The 25,243-nt window shown below is 43.7% G+C and overlaps 1 protein-coding gene across 1 annotated transcript in view; it reads right to left on the bottom strand.

Moving 5' to 3' along the window:
* Positions 1-593: 593 nt before the first annotated feature.
* Positions 594-25,243, bottom strand: part of LOC142290214 (bone morphogenetic protein 8A-like) — a 167,598-nt gene continuing 142,948 nt past the window's right edge. The window contains exons 6-7 of the mRNA XM_075334161.1: positions 13,727-13,837; positions 594-2,480 (exon numbers count right to left, since the gene is read on the bottom strand). Coding sequence (XP_075190276.1) covers positions 2,331-2,480; positions 13,727-13,837 — 261 coding nt within the window. The 3' untranslated portion in view covers positions 594-2,330. The remainder of the gene's footprint in view (positions 2,481-13,726; positions 13,838-25,243) is intronic.

Genomic DNA, 25,243 nt, shown 5'->3' on the forward strand with positions numbered 1-25,243 from the left:
GGATTACCAGATTAGGTGATGTGCGCACGTTGAGTATTTGGTTGCAGACATTTCTGCACCAAATTTGCATATCTTGGCAGACAAACGCACCGAAACTACATGCGTTTTTGATGCAGTTTCAGTGTGTTTTTCTACCAGGAGATGCAGATTTGGTGCACAAATGTCTGCTACCCAATACTCAACATGTGCACATCGCTTAATCTGATACTTTGGCATTGAGTTCAATGACCTAAGTTCACAGCTGTGACTCCCACAGTACCCCATCTGTGACCTCAGGTGAACTCACCTGAGGTAAATTCCCTGACCTTCCTTCAGGTGAAGTTATTGAACTTCATGTCAGATTACAGGATTAGGCAATGTGCGCCCATTGAGTATTTGGTTGCAGACATTTCTGCACCAAATTTGCATCCGCTGGTAGAAAAACGCGCCAAAACCACATGCGTTTTTGATGCGGTTTCAGTGCATTTTTTTGCCAGGAGATGCATATTTTGTGCAGTAATTTCTGCAACCAAATGCTCAAGGTGTGCATATTACCTAATCCAGTAATCCAGCATTGAGTTCCATGGCTTCACCTGAGGTGAGATCACTGAGTTTAATAAGTTCACCTCAGGTGAGTTCAGTCCAGGTCATAACTGGAGTACCATGGGAACTTGCAGCTGTGACCTCAGGTGAACTCACTGACATCACCGCTTTCACAGCTGCAGCTCAGTGTGCTCCACGGCCACAGTGATCGGTCACGTTTTCCAATATGATTGCACACTATGACCTCGAAATATAGCAGACCTGGTTTTGTCATGGGACGTCGTGTCTGTGGACTATGTCAGACCTGAAGGGGTGTTTTAGGGGTTACTAAATTGGAGAAAGAGGGTTTTTGTTTTTTTGTTTTTTAAATAAAGGACTGTCTCTGTTTTGTGTTTATTTCTTTTTACTTACATGATTAGTAATGGAGAGGTCTCAGACCTCTCCCCATTGCTAGCCTCAGGTTTCATGACAGCTGTGATTTTTTTTACAAAACACAGCTGTCAATATCCCTTTATATGACCCAGTTTGCCAGCACTCCAGGGAAATCGGGATCAGCCAGCCATTCTCAAATCCTGAGGTATGAACTCTGTTCCAAGAAAGTCTAAGAAGATGAGATACAGCGGTTTGTCAATTACTGAGCTCAATTACCTCAATAAAAAAACTGTTTTAAGTTGGTGCTGAAAACAAAAAGATCCTTTTTTTTAGAAAATCATCTTTGTTTTCAGCACCTACTGTTCATTTATTTTTTCCTTTTTTTTGTCCAATTTATTCACAGAGGCTATCAATCTCTTTACTATAATGGTAATACTATGTCTGTTACAACATTGTGTCTACAATGAACTTTGACACTCCATGTGACTTCTTTTAGCGCTATCTTTTGGTGCGTCTTATTATGAACTGTGTCTCTATATATAGCAATGGCGACTGCATGCTCTATACTATGGTTTGTCCTGAGAAAGGGGCTAGATTGCCTTGAAATACGTGGATGAATAAACCACTTTCAACTTAATGCATTTGGAGTCCTTCTTTTTCATCGAGGCAGCGCAGAGGAACCTCAAGTTATCCTGATCATCAGAGTTTGATCAGAATCTGAACATTGTGTTGGATCCATTTTTCTCAGAGGTGGATGAAAAAAAAATAAGTTTCTCCACCTTCCCCATTATGTCAGGCCATGAAAATCGGACCGCACTTGTATGTCATCCAATTTGTTTTCCAGACCTATAGACTTGAATGGGCGACTGCCATCCAATTCTTGGAGACAAATCGTGCATTCTGCAATTTTTTTTACATGGAGTATGAAAACAAATTATTCATCTGCATTGCCTCATTGAATAACATTGGTCTGAGTGTGATCTGATTTTTTGACAAATAGTACTCTGGCCGATAATACAGTAGTCTTATGAGCCTTAAGGCTGAGCTTAAAGTATGTTCAATAATAATAATAATAATAATAATAATAATATCTGTTCGCCTATACGTCTCTTTTTAGAATGAAAGGATGATTGGAGCACGGCCTTTTTCCTTTTGCTGACCTCTTTTTGAATGTGGTATCTCCCTAGCATTATACATAACTTGCAATGTTTCAAGAAATAAAATAACACAGAATATGATTGCAAGTGGGATAATGGGCACACTGCTAATCTGCATAAGAACTTAATTATGTTTTTTTTTTCTATCATTAATCCTCACGTAATTCTTCAGTATAGTTAAAAAATTATTTTATTCTCTTGGTTGATTTATTGCATTATTGTAACGTATCATAAATATTTGAAGCAAGTCTTTGTATCAGTGCAAACGCTATACATTCTTTAGTGGCATCCACAAGACTTGACCACCATGTTTCTGTGCTTTTTTAATATTACGTTGTTATTGTTGTCATAATAAAGGACTGATGTTGCTGAGAGTTTGGTAGGGGCGCAGCATGCTTTGGGAACACTTTCTGGCTTCATAAGGTGAACCTGGAGAAGAAAACAAAAGTATATGATACATAATGTAAAACTTTACTATCTCTTAAAATTAAAACAAAGCATATACATGATGGGCATGTAGCTAGAAAAACACACCAAGAGGGTATAAGAGACCTATAAAGCATAAAAAGAGCCATTCTTCTTGCTAAGAAAGGTACGATTCAGAAGTCAGATTAGTTTCAGTTGTTTCTCGACTGTTTTCCTTGGCAGCATATTTGGTGGTTTACGTTGGATTCCATATTATTTCTTTTTAGTAAGACACCGGTAGAGGGCTTCATGCCACCGTACCAGTAACAGGCACACATGCTGGTTTGTCTCTTGTGTGGTTTTTCTTTGTAGTGAATTTATTAGGCTCAGATTCACTTGTCCTTTTGGTGAAAAGAGATCAGCCTTTCATGTAAAAGTCCTCTTGGATACTTACAGATTTGACCGTTTTCGTCAGTTTATTTGCTCTCTCCATATTAAATAAAAATAACAAAAATAAACCCTTGCACACTGCTGTTACTGTTTTACCAGTTTCTATTCATGTTTTATTTTACTAAGTCTGGAGAGAAGTTGAGTAAACGGTACCACCACCCCCGAAATGAGGCACATCCTGAATGTAACCTTGTATTTGTATGCAAGGAGAAAAACAACACACTTTCTGATCTTAAACTGCATAGGAAGTTCTTCTGACCAAAGGGATTAGTCAACCAATGACCACAGTAGCAGTAATAATATTGCAATAGGGGAAGGGGTTTGGGCGTCCTCGTCTGGTAAGTTGTGACCCTTGTCTGACTATTTTTCTGTAGAAACCTGAGACATTTCCGCCAATAACAACTATCTGTATATTTTACAGACTTAACACAGTTCTTTGCCAGTAGTCAAGCAAATGTATAGAATTAGTTTTACAGGGTTAAAACATATTCTGTAAATCATATTTAAAGCACAAAATAATACATATATGAAGGACAAATATAAAAGAACACAAATATAAAATAGTAAAGCCCTTTATGTGATACACCATTAATATTGTTCCCTCATACTATTAACATTCATAGATCTCTTGCTGTAAAGAGGTTGTCCACTACTTTTACATTGATGGCCTATCCTTAGGATAAGTCATCAATGTCTGATCAGATGGGATCCAACACCCCACACCTCTGCCAATCAGCTGTTCTCTGTCTCGGCAGTAGCAGCAGGCAGCCCGGAAATGCTCAGTTCTGGCACTGCTCCGTCTTCTGATAGTAGCGAAGGCTGGGTACTGCACATCTGCCTTCTATTGATTAAAATGGGAGGCAGATGTGCAGTACCCGGCGGCAGCCACTATCAGAAGACCTAACTGAGCAGTTCCAGGCTACCTGCTGCCGTTGCCGGGACCAAGAACAACTGAACAGCGGAGGTGTGGGGTGTCGGACCCCAGCCAATCAGACATTGATATCCTATCCTAAAGATAGGCCATCAATGTAAAAGTAGTGGACAACCCCTTTAAAGGAGTTGTCAACTTCTTGACAGCCTAAACTTATGAAAAGTCATGAATATCACTTTGGTGGAGCTCAGACACCCGTTATTGCCATGATCAGCTGTTTGAAGCTCCTGTAGTGACTGGATGTAAACAGTGTACAAAACTGAAACGTGAAAACTCCATACACTGGTTAGTGGTTGTTGTTAGGTGCTGGAGCTAAGCTCCTATTCACTTCAAAAAGAGTTGGAATGTAGCACTCAGAAATGGACAGTATACTTTGTATAGAGTTGGGCTTTTCTGGCTTTGTTCCCTGTTTACATAAGGCCACTGGCTTAAGGCCACTTCACACATAACGAGATCGTAAACGAGATCGTTACTACGTCACAGTTTCTGTGACGCAAGAACGACTTCAATTACAATCTCGTCACGTTTGACACGTACCAACGATTCACCCCCTGCTGCGAAATCGCTGATCGATGCCGAACAGCTTGGGCCATTTCTGGCTCGTTGAAGTCCTGCTGGGCTGCATGAATCTGTATGTTTGACACCCTATTAACGATTTCGTTGACGACCTAGATGAGATGCACGAAGGCGTGTTGTTGCGTCCCCGTTTCCGCGCCCCTCTCTGCACCGATTGGTTAGCTCCAGGTGCAGGTGCGGCTTCGATCCGAAAAACACACCAACAAAGCGACCGGGTACAATGGACGAAGGAATCAGGGTGGAGACGCAGGTTCTATCTCAAAGCAAAGCGCAAAAGAAGTGACAAAGGGTGACGCGATCCAAAATTTAACCGCTAGATACGCCCCCAATCAGAACGCAGTATTGGCCGCCAATGAAAGCGGAGGGGGGGTATGGAAAAGGCGACGCAAATGCACGCCTACGTGACTCACTGCATTTTACTACGCCCCTAATGGGATTAGAATCGTTAACATAGTTGCTGTGTGACAGGGTCCCAGCGATTTGAAAGATCGTTATACGGGACGCATGCTCGTTCATAAACTCGTTATGTGTGACACCCAACATGCGATTTCAACAACGACTCATAAACGATCCAGAAAGTGTGACGTAGTAGCGATCTCGTTCACGATCTCGTTATGTGTGACTGGACCTTTAGCTTCAAACAGCTGATTAGTGGTGGTACCAACTTTTGAATCCTGCCAATCTGATATTGTTGACCTATCCACATGAAGTAGACACCTCCTTTAACAAAACACTTCCTAATGAGCGTTTCATTCCTGTAGCAAAGGAAAAAGTAAATTGGCTCACCATTGTTATATAACCACGACCGCATACAGTTCCGGATCTTCAGGAAACCCATTGGCTAAGACATATATAAGCCCATTCAGAAACAAAATTTAATCCACTTTATTAGAAATGCATTTAAAATGTTATCATCAACTGATTGAAACGTGTCAACGAGGCTCTTTTGCGCTGACATGATACTATTTTAAATGGATTTCTAATAAAGTAGATGACATTTTATCAGAGACTTCACACTTTGTTTCTAAATGGTTTCATTCCTATGCTTAAAATTAGCATTTTATTATTTTTTCAATAAAATTCAGTATCTAGCAGTCTAAATCACCCATACTTATTCCTCTTTTTTTACAGATAACTACAGCTCTCTTTTGAAATCAGGTTTTATGGACAGTGCACTTAGTATCATTATCTTGACATGTATTTGAAATAAAAATTACTTCCTTAACCAGGTTGCTCTAGCTTGTGGTATCCTTCCAGATGGGTGACCGCGAACTGTAAAGTTCGGGTTCTGTGCATGAACCCCGAACACGGACTTCTTAGTGAAGTCTGTGTTACTGTTCAGGTTCGGCCACGAAGATAAAAATAATTTAAAAAAAAGAAGAAAGGAAGCAAAATGTGGATTAAAGAAGAACAATACTTACCGAGTTTCCGCATGGCTGCTGTACTGTTTCTTGGTCCGCTCATTAAATCGTATGAATATTCACTGCTTCCACCAACCACCCTCTGTGACAGCGTCTGTGATTGTTTGCAGTCAAACTGTGCCCCCACCCTCTGTGCCGATGTCTGTGATTGGTTGCCCTCACACTAGCTGTCTGGGTCCCTGAAGTGTAAAATAAATACATAGTTGGAAATAATGGCATAAGGTCCTCTGTATTTTGATACTGCAGCTCCCAGCTGTGTGCTTTATCTTGGCTGTGGATCAAAATATGAGGGACCCTATGTGGCTTTTTTAAAATTATTTAAATAAATAATTTAAATAAATGACATGGGAAGCCCTCAAATTTTAATACTCAGCCAAGATAAAGCAGAAAGCTGGGGGTCTGGTATTCTCAGGCTGGGGAGGCCCATGGTTATTGAGCCCTCCCCAGCCTGAAAATAGCAGTCCGCAGCAGCACCAGAATTAATGCATCCATTACATGCACCAATCCTGGTGCTTACCCAGCTCATCTCGATTGACCTGGTGTAGTGGCCATTGCGATAATATAAGGGGTTAATGACAGGAGAATCCCCCCCTCCATTTTGGAAATGACAATCATCTGTTAATTTATCCACAGGTAATGATTATTTGGATTAAAAAGCTGTTTTCCAGAAACAATCAGCAATGGATGTTGCTGAGTTAAAATTGTAAATCTGCCATTGTAGTGCTTGTAGATTTGTAGTGCTGATAGATTGTGCCAAGGAGACACACATCTGGTAAATTAAGAGGGGTCTCCTTACTACAGAAATGTAAAACATGTGAACGCTAGATGTGGTTTAGGCACATTGTGGGGCTCAGAATGCAGGTGGTATTTGGATTTGTGTGTGCAGATTTTACTGGATTTCTTTTTGGGGGAAACCACAGTGCTTTTCCAGGGCCTTTGTGTTACCAGTAATGTAGAAGCCCCCTATATTTCCATTGATAGAAGATGGACTGGTGGTTTGTATTTTTTTTTTGTGGAATGAGTTGAAGCTTTTATGTAGAACATTTTACATGACATTTTTGATCATATTTCTCCTGTACTCTACGCTGAGCACTTACTTTTGTGTTTAAATTTAAATCTCTGAATGATGTGGTTTAGATAACACACCCAAGGGATCCAATCACTATAATGAGGCAGCAAAATTACTCTAGACTCCATCTGGCCTCTGTTCAGCGGTGTCTGCTTTTCAGAAGTGCACAAAACTGTGGCCGACTGTGCTTTTATGAATGCGTAAAAAGCCGGACACCGCTGGATTATAGGCCAGAGAGAGTCCACAGTGTTTCCCTTTGTCACATTATATTATTTTATATTATGTTATTTATTGGGGTTTTCAACTGAATCATGTATTTCAAAGATTTACAAAGCAACCCCAGTGTAAGTTATTTAAACAGTTTTTAAAAATGATGTGTGGGTCCCCCCATTTCTGATAACCAGTTAAGGCCAAGCAGACAGCTGGGAGCTAGTATTATCAGGCTTGGAAGGCTCATGGTTATTTGGACCTTCGCCGACTAAATATTGCAGCCTGCAGGCGCCACAGAATTGGCATAGCCATTAGATGCGCCAATTCTGGCACTTTGCCCAGTCCTTCCCAATTGTCCTTGTGCTGTGACAATCTGTGTAATACTGTAATACTTTTGGGTTTGATATCGGCTGTGAATTGACAGCTGGCATCAAACTCAAGGTTTAGTAATGGAGAGGTGCAGACACCCCCATTACTAACCCAGTAAGTGTACAGTTAGAAAACACAAACACACACATATGAAAAAAATAATTTATTTGTATTTGGATAAAAACTCCCCAACACTCCCTCGTTCACCAATTTTTATTAATTAAAAAGAAATCCTCGAAGTTCCAATGTAATCTAATGGCGTAATGTCCCACAACGTCCAGAATTTCTGTGCCTGCCGCTGACTGCAAGTGACCTATGGAGCCTCGTTCTGAGTATGAGGCTCCATAGGATTCAATGGATGTAGTGGGACATTATACCACTGGATTATGTCAAAACTTTGAGGATTTATTTTTCCTTAATAAATTGGTAAATGACAGTGTGCGGCGAAGTCTTTATTGATCATTGGATTGCGACGGAACTTTTGTTAATTAATAAATTGGTGAATGAGAGAATATGGGGAGTCTTTATTCAAACAAACTATTTTTTTCCTGTGTGTGTGTTTTTTAACTGTACACTTACCGCGTTAGTAATGGGGTGTCCCCATTACTAACCCCTGTGCTTGATGCCAGCTGTCAAATCACAGCTGACATCAACCCCATAAGTATTACCCTGATTCCCACTGAACCAGGGCAGTTGGGAAGAGTCAGACAAAATGGCAGAATTGGCGCATCTAATGAATACGCCACTTCTGGAGCGACTGCGAACTACTATATTTAGACTTGGGAAGGTTTAATAACCATGGACCTTCCCTGACGGATAATACCAGCCCCCAGCAGTCTTCTTTACCTTGGCTGGTTTTCAAAAATAGGGTATACCCCATTTAAAAAAATAAAAAAATGACGTGGGGGTCCCCTATATTTTTGATAACCAGACAAGGTAAAGCAGACAGCTGAGCATCGCAGCCCGAAGCTGTCTGCATTACCTGCGCTGCTTATCAAGTACAGGGGGGACTCTGTCATTTTTTAATAAATTTATTCCCTATCCACATTTGTTTGCAGGACAATTGTCCTGCTCTTACCCCCATTTTGCATCCATTTGCAGCCCCCTAGCCCTTACTACGACCATTTTACACTACCAAAGCTTGGGGCCATATTGACTTATGGCCTCTGGGGGTAAAGTTTGGGTCAAGTCCGGGTCCCGAACTGAACTTTTAACTAAAGTCCAACCAAACCCGAACATCCATGGGTCCGCTCATCCCTAATTATATTATCTTCCGAGAGCAATTTCTATATTTTTTTTAATAATGCATGATAGTGAATACTATTCATAACTCTTCTATTACTGGCAGTGTAATACACAATGAACCTTTAAATTATAGTATTTTGTAAAATATATTCAAATTATTTTATAAACGGGTAAAAAGAATGTCTCTAACACTAGTATTGTAGGCAAGCAATGAATAGAATGATTCTACAACAAAATGTTAAATATATTATCAATAATACCAGGTATCGCTTCTTCATGACTATCTCAGTGTAGATTTTCAAGGGAGTCTAGACAAAACTTCAGAGTATCAGTATCCTATGTATCTCAGCTTTGTGATTTGATATAAAAGATCCATTCACAACTATTCATTTCTTTTCTGAGTGAAGATATTTTGTCTCTACATTGTTTCTGAATTCCTTCTGATAAGGAATTCAGAGACAGATTTTAACAAAATTCTAAGAGATACCTGTCAGGACAATTAAGTAGTTAGTTAATACTTGTCACCATGTATCAATATACAATTGTAGAGCCAAAAGTTTTGCCTTGCTAAATCAATCAAATAAATAATAGAAATCTTCTGTGCACTAATGAAACAATAAATTCTACAATTTGCTTAGGTTTTCCACTTTTAAAGGTGCACACTGAGTTTTTTGAGGAATTTTTGGAATATAAATTAGGCAGAAACTCCAAAATCCTCCTAAACAATTTGGGTCCCAATTCATTAAGACTGTTGACTATCTCGTTGGTCTTGATGAGGGGGCATGCTGGAGTCAGACACTCTTGATTCATGAAGAGGCACATGCCTCTTTATGAATCAGGAATGTCTGACATGTGCAGTTTGCCTACATATGCCACCCCAGAAATCTTACAACAGTCAGGGACTGGAGCAAGCTCTCCTGCTTAAGGAACGCCATAGCTTACGATGAATTAGATGAGCTGTGGCATAATGCCCCCACCGTGCCCTGTTCTGCCCATTTCAGTTGACCTGAGAGAAACTGTCGTGAAAATGCCAAAATTTGCAAATTTTTACGAAACTTAAAATTGTTCAAAAATTTGGTAACGTTTTAAAGCAATCCTGGCAAAACTGCTCCGATGAATTGGGGCATTGGAGTTTCCCCTCAGGTTATACTCCCTAAAATTCTGCAAAAAAAATTGTTTAAAAAAAAAACTGAGAGTCCTCAGTGGTTGATACCTTTTAATGGCTAACTGAAAAGGTGGTAATAAATAGTAAGCTTTAGATACTACTCAGGTCTCTTCATCAGGCTCAGTATAACAAAATTTGAAGAGTCACATATTTACTGTGCCTCACGAAAGTATTCGGCCCCCTTGAATTTTTCAACCTTTTCCCCCTTTTCAGGCTTCAAACATAAAGATAAAAAAATTTAATTTTATGTTGATAAATCAACATGTGGGACACAATTGGGAAGTTGAATGAAATTTATTGCTTATTTTAAACTTTTATAAAAAATAATAAACTGAAAATTGGGGCGTGCAATATTATTTGGCCCCTTTAAGTTAATACTTTGTAGCACCACCTTTTGCTGCGATTACAGATGCAAGTCGCTTGGGGTATGTGTCTATCAAGTTTTGCACATTGAGAGACTGAAATTCTTGCCCATTCTCCCTTTGCAAATAGCTCGAGCTGAGTGAGGTTGGATGGAGAGCGTTTGTAAACATCAGTTTTCGGCTCTTTCCACAGTTTCTCGATTGGATTCAGGTCTGGACTTTGACTTGGCCATTCTAACACCTGGATACGTTTATTTGTGACCCATTCTATTGTAGATTTTGCTTTATGTTTGGGATCATTGTCTTGTTGAAAGACAAATCTCTGTCCCAGTCTTAGGTCTTTTACAGACTCCTACAGGTTTTCTTCAAGAATGGTCTTATATTTGGCTCCATCCATCTTCCCGTCAATTTTAACCATCTTACCTGTCCCTGCTGAAGAAAAGCAAACCCAAACCATGATGCTGCCACCACCATGTTTGACAGTGGGGATAGTATGTTCAGGGTGATGAACTGTGTTGCTTTTACGCCAAACATATCGTTTGGCATTGGGCCCAAATAGTTTGATTTTGGTTTCATCTGACCAGAGCACCTTCTTCCACATGCTTGGTGTGTCTCCCAAGTGGCTTGTGGCAAACTTTAAACAACACTTTTTATGGATATCTTTGATAAATGGCTTTCTTCTTGCCACTCTTCCATAAAGGCCAGATTTGTGCAGTGTACGACTGATTGTTGTCCTATGGACAGACTCTCCCACCTCAGCTGTAGATCTCTGCAGTTCATTCAGAGTGATCATGGGCCTCTTGGCTGCATCTCTCTGATCAGTCTTCTCCTTGTTTGAGATGAACGTTTGGATGGATGGTAGATTTACAGTGGTATGATACTCCTTCCATTTCAATATGATCGCCTGCACAGTGCCCCTTCGGATGTTTAAAGTTGTGGAAATCTTTTTGTAACCAAATCCGGCTTTAAACTTCTCCACAACAGTATCACGGACCTGCCTATTGTGTTCCTTGGTCTTCATGATGCTCTCTGTGCTTTAAACAGAACACTGAGACTATCACAGAGCAGGTGCATTTATACTGAGACTTGATTACACATATATTATATTTATCATCATCAGTCATTTCGGACAACATTGGATCATTCAGAGATCCTCAATAAACTTCTGGAGTGAGCTTGCTGGACTGAAAGTAAAGGGGACGAATAATATTGCACGCCCCACTTTTCAGTTTATTCTTTTTTACAAAAGTTTAAAATAAGCAATACATTTCATTCAACTTCACAATTGTGTCCCACCTGTTGTTGATTCTTCACCATAACATTAAAATTTTTATCTTTATGTTTGAAGCCTGAAATGTGAGAAAAGGTTAAAAAATTCAAGGGGCCGAATACTTTTGCAAGGCACTGTATACACAACAGCAAAAATGCTCTGTGTGCATATAGCCTTGAAATGGTTTTCTCATTAGGGCAACTGCTTTTATTATGCTATTTTAGGGCTCACTCCCACTACCGTCAAAATTGGTGCTATTTTTATAAGATAGCACTGACCCATGTTTCTCAATGGCATAGTGCAGGTGACTGATTTTTTAAAAACTGATAGAATCTGTCTGTAAAATTCTAAAGGTAGGTAATAACTTGTTCTAACTGAAATATCCAAATGTTCATGATAACATGCACATCAAAGAGAATTCTTGGAAACTTTGTAGATTTCCCTGCTTCATGCCCCTAAGGCCACGTGCACACGTTGTATATTTGGTGAGTTTTTTACCTCAGTATCTTTAACCCCTTCACGAACGGCCGATTTTTCGCTTTCCGTTTTTTTTTTTTCGCCATTCTTTTTCTGAGAGACGTAACTTTTTTATTTTTCAGTCAATATGGTCATGTGAGGGTTCATTTTTTGTGGAACGAGCTGTACTTTTAAATGAAGCCATCAGGTTTACCGTATAGTGTACTGGAAAACAGCAAAAAAATTCCAAATGCAGAAAAATTGCAAAAAAAGTGCGATAGCACTATTGTTTTTGAGATATTTTATTCACTGTGTTCACTATATGGTAAAACTGATGTGTGGATGTGATGCCTCAGGTCAGTGCGAGTTCATAGACACCAAACATGTATAGGTTAACTTTTATATAAGGGGTTTAAAAAAATCGGAAGTTTGACCGACAAAAGTGGCGCACGTTTTATGCCATATTCCGTGACCCGTAGCGTTCTCATTTTTCGGGATCTATGGCTCAGTGACAGCTTATTTTTTGCGTCTCGAGCTGACATTTTTAAAGGTACCATTTTTGCGCAGATGCTACGTTTTGATCGCCTCTTATAGCATTTTGCGCAAACGTTGTGGCGACAAAAAAACGTCATTTTGGCGTTTGGAATTTTTTTGCCGCTACGCCGTATACTGATCAGATTAATTGATTTTATATTTTGATAGATCGGGCGTTTCTGTACGCGGCGATACCAAATGTGTGTATATTTTTTATTTTTTTAACCCTTTAATTTTCAATGGGGCGAATGGGGGGTGATTTGAACTTTTAGGGGTTTTTTAAATTTTTTAAAACTTTTTTTTTAACTTTTTTTTTTATTTTACTAGTCCCCCTAGGGGGCTATTGCGATCAGCATTCCGATCGCTCTGCACTATCTGCTGATCACAGCTATACAGCTGTAAACAGCAGATACGCTCTCTTTCTCTTTTGCTGTGCCGCTGGCACAGCGAAAGTGAAAGCAATTCATGTGTAGTACAGGAGTCATCACATGTCCCTGTGCTACCATGACAACTATGGGAAGTCACGTGAGCGCGTCACGTGACTTCCGGTATCGGGCGGTAAGTAAAAGTTTACCGGGATCGCGCTTATAATGGCGCTGTCACATATTGACAGCGCCATTTAAGGGGTTAAACGGCACGAGCAGATAACGATTCTGCTCGTGCCTAGCAGGCACACATCTCAGCTGTGAAAATCAGCTGAGATGTGCATTGATCGCGGCATGCTGCCGCTGGCAGACCGCGGGCAGTACCATTATGACCACTAGGACGTAATTTTACGGACCGCGGTCGTTAAGGGGTTAAGCCAAAACCAGGAGTGGGTAAGAAATACAGAAGTGCTGCTCGTGTTTCTATTATACTTTTCCTTTGTTTGTTTCACTCCTGTTTTTGGTTTACAAATACTGAGGTAAGAAACTCACCAAATACTGAATGTGTGCACGTAGCCTTACAGATACTGAGGTAAAAACTCAACAAATACTCAGCGTGTGCACGTGGCCTTACAAATACTGAGGTAAAAAAATCACCAAATACTCAACATGTGCACGTGGCCTTATAGGTTTTTTATATCTACTTTCTATGTGTGACAAACTTTCCCTCCCTTACATACATTTTAGGACCATTTCTGACCAAAGGTCTTAACCTTTCAAATCCTAAAAATATAAAAAAAACATGTATTTACAAATAAAGAACACATTATTAATCAGCAACACTTACTAATGATTGTAAGATGGCATGATTGGTGGCATTCATACAGGAATCAAGTGGAAATGAACATTCTCCCTCACAGTAAAATGCTGAATACCCCTGTGGAGCAATTACCCAGTCCTATAGAAAGAAAATGATAAATGAGTCAAAACATATACACAAAGTAACGATGAATATTTAAAGAAGTTGTCCAGTTACCAAAACTGATTTCTTTTCTCCTAAATCTTGCTATTATGGGCCTCTCCACACATCTATTATGTTATTTCAGCAATATTACCTTTTATCGTTCTCTAGCAGCACATCCTCATTGCTGGCTCCAGTTCTGATGGGGTTAATCTCTCTCCTGACTTACTAGGTTCAGTTTCTACAACTCCCATAATGCTTACCAGTAGCACCCAGCACTCTGCTCATCCTCCCACTCCCACGCCCGTGCGATAACATACTCACCCGACATGACTCCTCCTCCTCTCCTCTCGTTCCTGCTGCCAGCCCGTACACAGCTGCAGGATGGTAAGTAAACCCCCCTTTCCTTCTCCTTATGCTGGTCTGTGACGTGTGGTAGTCACCGCCCACAGCCCAGTCACTCAGGATCAGAGGCAGCTGCAGTTGCTGATGTCACGCCCACTTTCAGAGTCCGGAAGTTGATGTAACATCTGTGGATACCAGAGGCCACAACACCTGGGGGTCATGTGACCAGCACTGAGCAAGGGGGATAGCGCTGCTCAGTGCCAGAACTGGAAATAGAAGGCAATTAAGAAGACAACTGAAATGGTAAGTTACCCTGATAGAGAGATTAAAAAAAATGGGTGAACCACCCCTTTAACGTTTTTGATATTTGAGCCATACAATTTTCCCTAAAACAGCTTGATGTTATTGTTTATAACAAATGCTGAACTTTTAATTCCTCATCATTATTCTTTTATAGACTATTAGATTATGACATTATAGTTTAGTTAATGAAAAATCTAATGTATTCTCTGTAATTTTTCAGCCCAAATCATATTTGGCTAGAGCGTAGCTATCATGTTGAGTCAGTAAGTTTATGAAACTTTGTAAATTGTGATACATCTTTTTACAGGAAAGTGGCATCCTATTGCCTGTAAACTGATTAAAGGGAACCTGTCAGCAGATTTGGTGAATATAAGCTGCGGCCACCACCAGTGGGCTCTTATATACAGCATTCTAACATGCTGTATATAAGAGTCCAGGACGATGTGTAGAACAGAAAAAATTACTTTATAATACTCACCTAAACGGTCGGTTCAGTGCAGACTGGTCAAATGGGTGTCTCTGTTCTCCGGGTGTGGCGCTTCCTCTTTCGGCCATCTTTGTCCTCCTTCTTCTGAAGCCTGGGTGCATGATACGTACTACGTCATACACACAGGCCAGCATTGAGGTTCTGCGCAGGTGCACTTTTATCCACCCTGAGCAGGGCAGATCAAAGTATTGTAGTGCGCCTGCGCAGGACCTCAATGTCGGCGCGTGTGCATGACGTAGAACAGGCTTCAGAAGAAGGAGGACAAAGATGGGCGAAAGAGAAGGCACCGGTACCGGAGAACGGAGACACCCATTTGACCAGTCTGCACCGTACCAACCGTTTAGATAAGTATTATAAAGTCATTTTTACGTTCTATACAGCGGCCTGGGCTCTTATATACAGCATGTTAGAATGCTGTATATAAGAGCCCAGTGGTGGTGGCCGCAGCTTATAGTCACCAAATTTGGTGACAGGTTCCCTTTAAATATATGTCTTACAGTTTTGGAACACCTCAGCCCCCCAGGTACAGTTTATTTAACAGTAAAGCATCCTTTACGTATCCTTCTCAGGAGCAGGAGTCTACGCTGAGGCTACCGGTGTCAGTTAGACTTTGGTCAGAGTTTCACTTTTTCTCAGATGAAAAAAAAATAATTGCGGTTTCTCAAGGTTCTTCTGTGCCGCCCCCGGCGCTGCTCGGATCCGGACCTTCAGGGGTGGTGGCTCGAGGGTCTCCGGACCCGGCGGTCTTGCGGACATGCCGAATAAAAAGGGGGACGTAGATGTACAAGCTAGGCCGTAATAGGTTTGTGACACCACCCATGGTGTGTGGTTAGGTGGGACACCACCGCTGCTGTTACGGGGCACCCGGGGGAGATGTTGTGCAGCAAGATGTTAACCCCTCCGTGGGCAGGGATGGTGGCCCTGGGACCCGATGGCTCTGGTGCAGTGGGAATGACGACCGCAGAGGGTGCTGGTGTACTCACTGTCAGTAAAACACGCAAGTCTCTGGTAAACCAAGGTGGTGGTGGCCGGTGCCGTGGCCAATTGCGTTCGGGATCCCCCACCTGGCTGGTGGTCTCTAGAGATGAGCGATGTTCCAGGTTCGCCAATTTCATGTTCGAGTGATTTTGGGGGGTGTTCGAGTCGTTTGACGAACTCGAACGATTTGGTAAAAGTTCGATAGTTCAAGTTACGCTCGAGAACGGTTCGATCAACAAAAAGCGTAGGTAGTTACTAGCTCTCTTTTCACTGTAATAGTGTGAGTCACTGTGAATCATGATATTATCAAAACGCAGCGTATAGTGTGCGGGGGGGAGGGGGTTTAGATCAGTGCTGTTGCTTTGTGCTGAAAGAATGGCAATCGCCACTTTTTTTTCTTTCTAACCGCGCGTACAGTGGGGCCAGGCTGTCAGCAAATCACAGACACACACACAGCAAAGTGGATTTTTGCCAGACAAGCAAGGGCATGTGTCATAGGCTATGCATGTCACATGTCCTTGCCCTCTAAGATCCGGCCATTTTCCCCGTCGCCGCCATTATCTCTCTGCTGTGGGTGGGTGACAGTCACTGCTCCCGCTGCTGCTGCTGTGGGCGCTATAGACATGCAGTGCAACCTACACAGCACTTTAGGGATTAGGGACTACTTGTAATTTCAGCCCTTTTCAGGGCTACATTACAGCCGTTCATAGGCATTGTTGCTAGGCAGGTCCATGCCAACACTGTGCTGGGCTTTAGATAACAGCGTCTGGCTACATCAGCTCAGGCAATTCCTTGCTGCATTTTTTTCATTGGCAGGGATAGAAACTGAGGCTTCCTTTGCTGTCCTGCTACCTACAGCACCTGTGCATTCTACACACCTGCCCATTTTTACTACGCAATTTTTATAGCAAACAGTGCTGACACTTAGTAGCATACTAAAAGTGTCTGGGATACTAACTTGGTGTTCCACTTGTGCCACGCAAGGTACACCACCTCTGCATTCTACACACCTTCCCATTTTTGCTATGCAATTTTTATAGTAAACAGTGCTGACACTTAGTGGCATACTAAAAGTGTCTGGGATACTAACTTAGTGTTCCTCTGGTGCCACGCAAGGTACACCACCTCTGCATTGTACACACCTTCCCATTTTTGCTACGCAATTTTTATAGCAAACAGTGCTGACACTTAGTGGCATACTAAAAGTGTCTGGGATACTAACTTAGTGTTCCTCTGGTACCACACAAGGTACACCACCTCTGCATTCTACACACCTTACCATTTTTGCTACGCAATTTTTATAGCAAACAGTGCTGACACTTAGTGGCATACTAAAAGTGTCTGGGATACTAACTTAGTGTTCCTCTGGTGCCACGCAAGGTACACCACCTCTGCATTGTACACACCTTCCCATTTTTGCTACGCAATTTTTATAGCAAACAGTGCTGACACTTAGTAGCATACTAAAAGTGTCTGGGATACTAACTTGGTGTTCCACTGGTGCCACACAAGGTACACCACCTCTGCATTCTACACACCTTCCCATTTTTGCTATCCAATTTTTATAGTAAACAGTGCTGACACTTAGTGGCATACTAAAAGTGTCTGGGATACTAACTTAGTGTTCCTCTGGTGCCACGCAAGGTACACCACCTCTGCATTGTACACACCTTCCCATTTTTGCTACGCAATTTTTATAGCAAACAGTGCTGACACTTAATGGCATACTAAAAGTGTCTGGTATATTAACTTAGTGTTCCTCTGGTGCAACGCAAGGTACACCACCTCTGCATTGTACACACCTGCCCATTTTTTCTACGCAATCTTAATTTCAAAAAGTGCTGACACTTTTAGGGGCATAGTAAAATTGTCAGGGATACTACCATAGGGTTCCTGTCCTGTCAAGCAAGGAACACCACATATGTATTCTACACTCCTCTCCATTTCTGCAACGCAATTTTTAACTGCAGGTAGTCCAGGCAATCTGTGACGGCGGTGCAGACGTGGATATAATGTTGCCTTCATCCAAAGGTCGTTCTCTTGATGTTTGAGAGAGCTCAACACCAGCAGCTGTTTCCACTTCAAAAACAACTGACAACCTGCGACGTCACTAAGCGGCCGGCCAATCAAAGCGGAGGGGCGGAGATGAGCGGGACGTAACATCCCGCCCACCTACTTCCTTTCACATTGTGGCCGGCGGCAGGTAAGGAGACGTTCCTCGCTCCTGCGGTGTCACACACAGCGATATGTGCTGCCGTAGGAGCGACGAACCACATCGATAATCAACCATTACCGATTTTTGGTTTTGGGACGACCTCTCCATGGTGAACGATTTTCACCATTTTTTAGGTCGCTTAAGGTCGCTGGTAAGTATCACACACTGCGATATCGTTAATGACGCCGGATGTGTGTCACTAACAATGTGACCCCGACGATAAAACATTAACGATGTCGTAGCATGTAAAGCCCCCTTTTTTTGTCTATATAGTCTGCCTAAGCAGAACAGATATGTGTTTTGCTAAGAAAACAAAGTATTGCGTGCACGCATTACTGTCTGGTCCCAGCCTACCGTAGCCGGGTACTGTGGTGTCCAGTTGCCATCAATACAGAGTTTACGATCCACTCCCGGTAAACAGTATAGACAGCACCAGAAGAATGTTGGTCTCCGGCACAGGATGCTGCTCACAGGCGTTATGGTCCTCCTCACCAAACTCCAACACGAGTCCCCTCACAATTCACCAAAGTGTTTCCGCGGTGGCTCCTTGCTGTAACGCACACCTTTAGCTTTTCCTTCACTTCACAGACAACACCTCCTCCGCTCTCCAAGTCCACAGCCGAAGACCGTTTTGTTATTGCTATAGTGACCAAACAGTCAAAGGCAGATGCAAAAAAACAGCAGCCCCTTGTGGGTAGTCTGCAACAATGCATGCAATGAACGGCAAATAAGCATGTTGTATTCACAGTGGCTAAAGCTCATCAATACACCCTCACGCTATCACTTCATATCCATGTGACAGTTCATGGACGAAGTACTCAAAGTAGTGAGTTTTTGGCTTCTACTTAGAGATTGGTGACAAATCTTACAGATGACATGACTTGGGTGATCTTTTGAGATGTAAAAAAAGCCCCAGGCTAGGCAAGGCTTACAGCCCATGCGCCTGCAGAGCCACCACGACTTCTGCTCAGAGGCAGAGTTGTGGCTGAGGATTCAGTTGTTGACGTGCTTCCAGTACTTTGTCTCTGTCCAGGAAGACGCAACGTAACCTCGTCGTCAGTAGCATCCTCCTCCACCTCCTCTGCTGACCTCATCGACTGGCTGACTTTGGTTTGAAAGTAAGTGGGGGTCTCCAACCTCATCATCACCCTGTGTGTTTTCACTCCCCTTGTCCTGACTCCTCCGAACAAACCTCTTCTTGCCCTGACCGAATAGTAAAGTTGTCATTCCAATCAGGTATCTGAGTCTCCTCAGCATGTTCCCCATTGTCGTCACCAGGATGATTTACAGTTTGGGAATGAGGGTGTACATTATGATCAGCACCTTCTTTATCGGGTCCTGGATCCGACTTACAAAGCTTCTGGGCATCAGTGCAGATCATTTTGTTGTCTGTACTCACTGCAGCTTTGGAGCAGACCTCTGATTCACAGGCTATTGTGTGACTGAACAGCTCTGCAGACTCAACCATCTCTGTTACCCCATACTCAGCAGGGCTGGTGGAAACTTGTGAGCTGTTTGGAAGCAAGTGCGATTGGGTTGACGCCACAGAGGAATGGAGTATTTGGGATATTGAAGTTGAGGTGGAGGAGAGGCCACTTGATGGAGCACTGGAGATCCATTGAAGCACCTGCTCTTTTGTTGCCTCATCTACATTTGGTAGCGATGGTCGTGTCTCTGAAAAAGGGGATTATATCAGATTATCCAAAGGAAGAACTATACCTCTTATTTTGGCTGGTAGTTGGTGTTACGAATCAGTGCCGCCGTAGACGCAAGCAGCCAGCTGCGGTTCCAGTTGCGCCCAGTCGTCAGCTGCCATTTTTGTCCGTCCCTCGGGTCGTCCAGCTGGCTGCTTCCTCATCCATGTCTAAGTGTGGAGAGACGGCTATTGTGCATCCATGTGCCGATGTACCACGGACACAGCCTAAGTACAGTATTTCGCCTAGTGAGCATGCCCAGCATGACTGTGCCATTCTTGAGGCCTCAGTTTGTGCTACTGTGCATTCTCCCTCACTTAGTGCGAAAAGCCTCAGGTACTTGGACTCCGTGCCGTGTCTAAGTCCTGTGTTGTGCCTACAGAGCATGCAGAAGCTGATAGTCTGTTTTCTGAGACTGTTTTCAGGCAAATGAGCATGCTCAGGCACTTACTGCATCAGAGGCTAGATCAATAAAGGAACTCAATGGCCATGTCCGTGAGGTGTCATTTCATAATAGGCATCAGGTGTTTCCCGATGATGTGGCCACTTCGGACTGGCTCGCAGAGGCCCCCCCTATGATTTGGCACCTCATCATTGTTCGTCAGACGATGACTGGTGAAGTGTTTGGAGCGTGGCTGCCATGAGGTCATCATTGAAGTGGCGGTTCCGGATAGGCCGCTGGTTATGTCACTGATGACGTGGCACTCTGCTTTTGCTCATGGAGGTGCATTGTGGTCCACCCTGGGTTGGGGCGGACCCAGGTTAGAAAAGGGGCCGGAGACAACGAGGATGTGCGCAGTCTTCAATTATGCTCAGACAGTTCACACCTCCATGTGTTGAACCCATTGCGGCTATAGGCCAGAGGTAGGCAGGGATAGGGTGTCGGTGCAGGACGCCACCACACTTGGTAACGCAGAACGGTTACGAACAGCTCCTGTCCTACCAGTCCTGCTACTACAGCACAGTGGCATTAACTGGGCTACTGCTGCTGCGCCTACTGTCCACAGGTGTGCCCCCTACGGACACGGACAGCGTACCCAATGGCCCCTGTGTTGTTAACAGGGAGGTCCTGGGCTGGGTGGGTGTGTGGACCTTGTGACGCTAACAGGGTTCCCAGTCTCCAGAACCGATTTTCGTCTAACTCGGTTCAGGCTACTATTTGTTTCAGAGCCACCCAGCTCAGTATCCGCCGCCTAACCTTCAGGTTGCCAGCATCTTCTTTTCCATCTAGGAGCACGGTGGACCCCGACTGGCGATTGGGATATATACCACCTTATCCAAATCTGCCAGTCCCACTGTAACAGATGGTGCTTCTTCAGTAGATGTTACTGTTGCTTAACCACCAAACCCACGGACACAAACTTTCCCCTTTCTAAAACACCTGTTCCCCTTTCCACCAGCATCTGGCCTTTTTCCACTCATTTTGTATATGACCAAATTTGCAACTCTGCAGGGACACCCTACTCAACGCCGTCTCAGCACAGCATCCACCCCTCGGTCCCTCAGATGTGGACAAGTGAAAGACCATTTCCTCCTAGCCATGACAAAGCGTTGAGATTCACTATGTGCAGCACTGGTGTTTAGTGGAAAAGCCGATCTAAGATTGCGAACCAGCTTCTGCTGATACTCATACATACGTGCGTCTCTTTTTATGGCAGGACTTACTTTGCCAAATTTTGTTTTGTACTGAGTATGTGGCCACCCAGTAGTCAGCATTCCTTCTAATTTGCACAATTTGAGGGTCATGTTGTAGGTAGTGCAGCAAGAAGGCGCTCATGTGTATTGCGCATCCAGGAGGACCAAGTTGTTGCTGTGTTGGTGGCGGAGAGGTGAGAAATCATGCTTCCTTCCTCTGCCCTCTCCCACCAACCTCGCAGAACAGAAATGTGATCAAGCTCTCCCTCATCTACTGAGTCTTCCATGCCTATCGCCAGTTCGTCCTCCATTTCTTCCTGGGCTCCTGCACCTTCCTCAACAGTTTGGCTGATACTATGCACCCTTGTTAATCCCTCTCCCCCACCGTCCCATGCCTGCCGCCTTGGTGCTGCTGAACGTGTGGACCTTGTAGATCTTGTTATCCCTTCCGCATATGACTCCTCCTGTACTTCCTCCCCTTCCTCTTGTCCCACCACCTGACTCTGAATAATGTTTAGAGTGTGCTCCAGCATGTAGATGATCAGAATTGTCATAATGATAATGGCATCGTCAGCACTTAACATCTTCGTCGCCATTTGTAAACTGTGAAGAAGGGTGCATAGGTACTTGATCTGAGACCACTCCAGCAGCGTGATCTGCCCCACCTCTGGATCTCATTAGCCCAGGCTAACGTATTGCATAGTCATAATGTATTGCAGCAGGGCTCACCGGTGCTGCCACAGGCGCTGCAACATGTGCAGATTCAACTTCCTGCGTGTCGGCAAATCGCATTGCAGGCGGTGAACAGGCAGACCGAAAGACTTCTGGAGTGATGCAAGTTGTTCATCTGCTGGGTGTGAACGGTGGAAGTGAGCACATAGCGAGCATACCCTCTGCAGAAGGCCATGTAGGCCGGGATAGTGGTTTAAAAATTGATGGACAACCAGGTTGAACACGTCAGCCATACAAGGCACGTGTCTCACATTGCCCTGGCGAAGGGGCCATCCAGGTTTGCATCATTGTCGCACACGGCTGTTACGTCACCAGACTCACCACTGGAGTCTGTTCCAGCAACTTGTACTCCGATCGCCAGGTGACACCGTGTTCCTTTCGTAGATAGTGCTGTTGATGGGAGAGGAGTCGATGACAGCGGCGCCGGTGGCTGCAGGTTCCGCACAGCCACTGGGCAGGGTTACCTTGAGATCTTCAGTACCAATGGCTGACTGTAGGTGGTTGTTGTCTCACAGCTGAAGTAACATCATTCATCTACAACCAATGGGAAGACACCACACCCTTTTTTAGGCCCCTCTTGTCTGCTGACCACTGCCAGACATAGTTCTGAACTTCTGCTTCCTGTTCCGCCCAGTTCTGTTTTGTGATTTTGTGTGCTGACTACCGCTTGTTTCCTGACTACGTCTCCTGCCTCATGTTTATGTACCTGGTTGCCCGATCTGCATTAGACCTCTGCTTGTTTTCTGATTAAGTCCTGGCCATCCGATTCTGTTCCTGTTCCTCAATTCATGGTTTTACCCTGCCTGACTACTACTCTCTCGGACTGCAACCTTCCACAGTATTGATCACCTTGAGCCCTGTGTAATTCCAAATACTTGTATAGGGGTTAAAGGGTTTCAGGGTTCTAGGGGTGCAGCTTGTTGAGTGGCTTCCCTCTAGGCTATCCTTTACAGCCCATATGAGTGTGTGAATCCAGGCAGGCATTTCACCGTGCCCTCTGCAGAAGGCCATGTAAGCCAGGATAGTGGTTTAAAAATTGCTGGACAACCAGGTTCAACACGTGAGCCATACAAGGCACGTGTGTCACATTGTCCCGGCGAAGGGCCGCACCCAGGTTTGCATCATTGTCGCACATGACCTTCCCTGGCTGCTGGTTGAGTGGAGACAACCATTGATGAAACTCGGTCTCCAGAGCTAACCGTCTACAACTCCTCAGCGGTGTGACTCACATTTCCCATACATTTCAAAGTAAAGATTTGACCGCCTGATGGCGTTGAGCTCTGCTACCAGCATAGTAAGGAGGTGTGTGGGATACCTTGTGCACAGTTACAATGTGTGTGGCCTTACCAGATGGGTTTTGAGAGGAGGTTGAGGACCTAGACGAGGTTGAGGAGGCAGAAGCAGTGTAGGAACTTCTACATACAGAGAAAGGATTGACGCACAACTCGTGGGGATGGCAAGACTTGTACAACAGACCCTTCTCCATCCCTCACCATAGTTACCCAGTGCCCAGTCAGTGACATGTAATGCCCCTGTCCATGATTACTTGTCCAATTATCTGTAGTGAAATGCACCCTGTCACATGCAGAGTTTCTCAAGGAAGCGGTGATGTTGTGTGCGACATGCTGGTGTAGCGCGGGCACGCCTTTCTTGGAGAAGGAGCAGCGACTGGGCATCGGCTCTTGGGACACTGCGATGGGCATAAGGTCTTGAAAATGCTATGTGTAAGAAGGGTGGAAAGACCGCATTTCTGTAGCCAACAGCTTTCAGATGCTGAAAGTCAACCTCTTAGGCATGTCATGTAAAACACAGCAAGGGGACTCCAACCACAGTCTCCCTCGTTTCCAAAAATTGTGCCACACACACACACACACACACCACTTCACTGGCATCAGTTGTCCCCCAGTTGCAAATTTAAAAAGATGATTTGCATGAAGCACTCTCAAAAATACACCAGCCTTTCGCCTCCCCTGGATGAAAAAGGGGTAGAAATGCCCTTGCGGAACCATGACTTACTCATCTTGGGTCATTTTTTTTTAAAAAAAAAAGGGGACTCCAACCACAGTCTCCCTCGTTTCCAAAAATTGTGCCACACACACACACACACCACTTCACTGGCATCAGTTGTCCCCCAGTTGTAAACTTAAAAAGATGATTTGCATGAAGCGCTCTCAAAAATACACCAGCCTTTCGCCTCCCCTGGATGACACAGGGGTAGAAAAGTCCTTGCAGATCCATGACTTATTCATCTTGGGTCATTTTTCAAAACAAGGGGACTCCAACCACAGTCTCCCTTGTTTCCAAAAATTGGGCCACACACACCCCTTCACTGGCATCAGTTGTCCCCCAGTTGTAAACTTAAAAAGATGCTTTGCATGAAGCACTCTCAAAAATACACCAGCCTTTCGCCTCCCCTGGATGACACAAGGGTCGAAAAGTCCTCTGTGATCCATGTCCACATTTTCACTGGACAGACGCGTGCGCTTATCTGTCAGCACACACCAGGCAGCACTGAAGACACGTTCCGAGAGAACGCTGGCTGCGGGACACGACAAGATCCTCAAGGCGTAAGTGGCGAGCTCTGTCAATTCAGCCAGATTGGAAGACCAAAATGAGCAAGGCTCAAGTTGCACAGTAATGGCATCGATGTTCATTCACTTGCAGATACACCTATATCTGAGTCTCCTCCTCTTTTTACTCGTCCATCTCTTTTGTTTTGCATGAGTATATGTCTTTGTCACTTTCCCATGTGTTTGTGGTGTCTTGGGAGTTGTTTGTCACCTTTTTGACACCTTTGAAGGTGTTTTCTATGTGGTTTTTATGTGTTTTTGTTTGCCTGCAATTGTTTTTAATGGGGTTCGAGTGGTGGTCGTCGAGCGTTCGTCGAACTTGTCCTCCGTTCGATGAACCAAACCGAACTCGAACATCAGGGGAGTGGCTCATCTTTAGTGGTCTCTATCCTTTTCCTGCACTGCTTTAAGTAGAAATGACTTCCCAGTTTGAAACTTAAGAGT

The sequence above is a fragment of the Anomaloglossus baeobatrachus genome, chromosome 2, assembly GCF_048569485.1.
Source record: "Anomaloglossus baeobatrachus isolate aAnoBae1 chromosome 2, aAnoBae1.hap1, whole genome shotgun sequence".
NCBI classification, from domain to species: Eukaryota; Metazoa; Chordata; class Amphibia; order Anura; family Aromobatidae; genus Anomaloglossus; species Anomaloglossus baeobatrachus.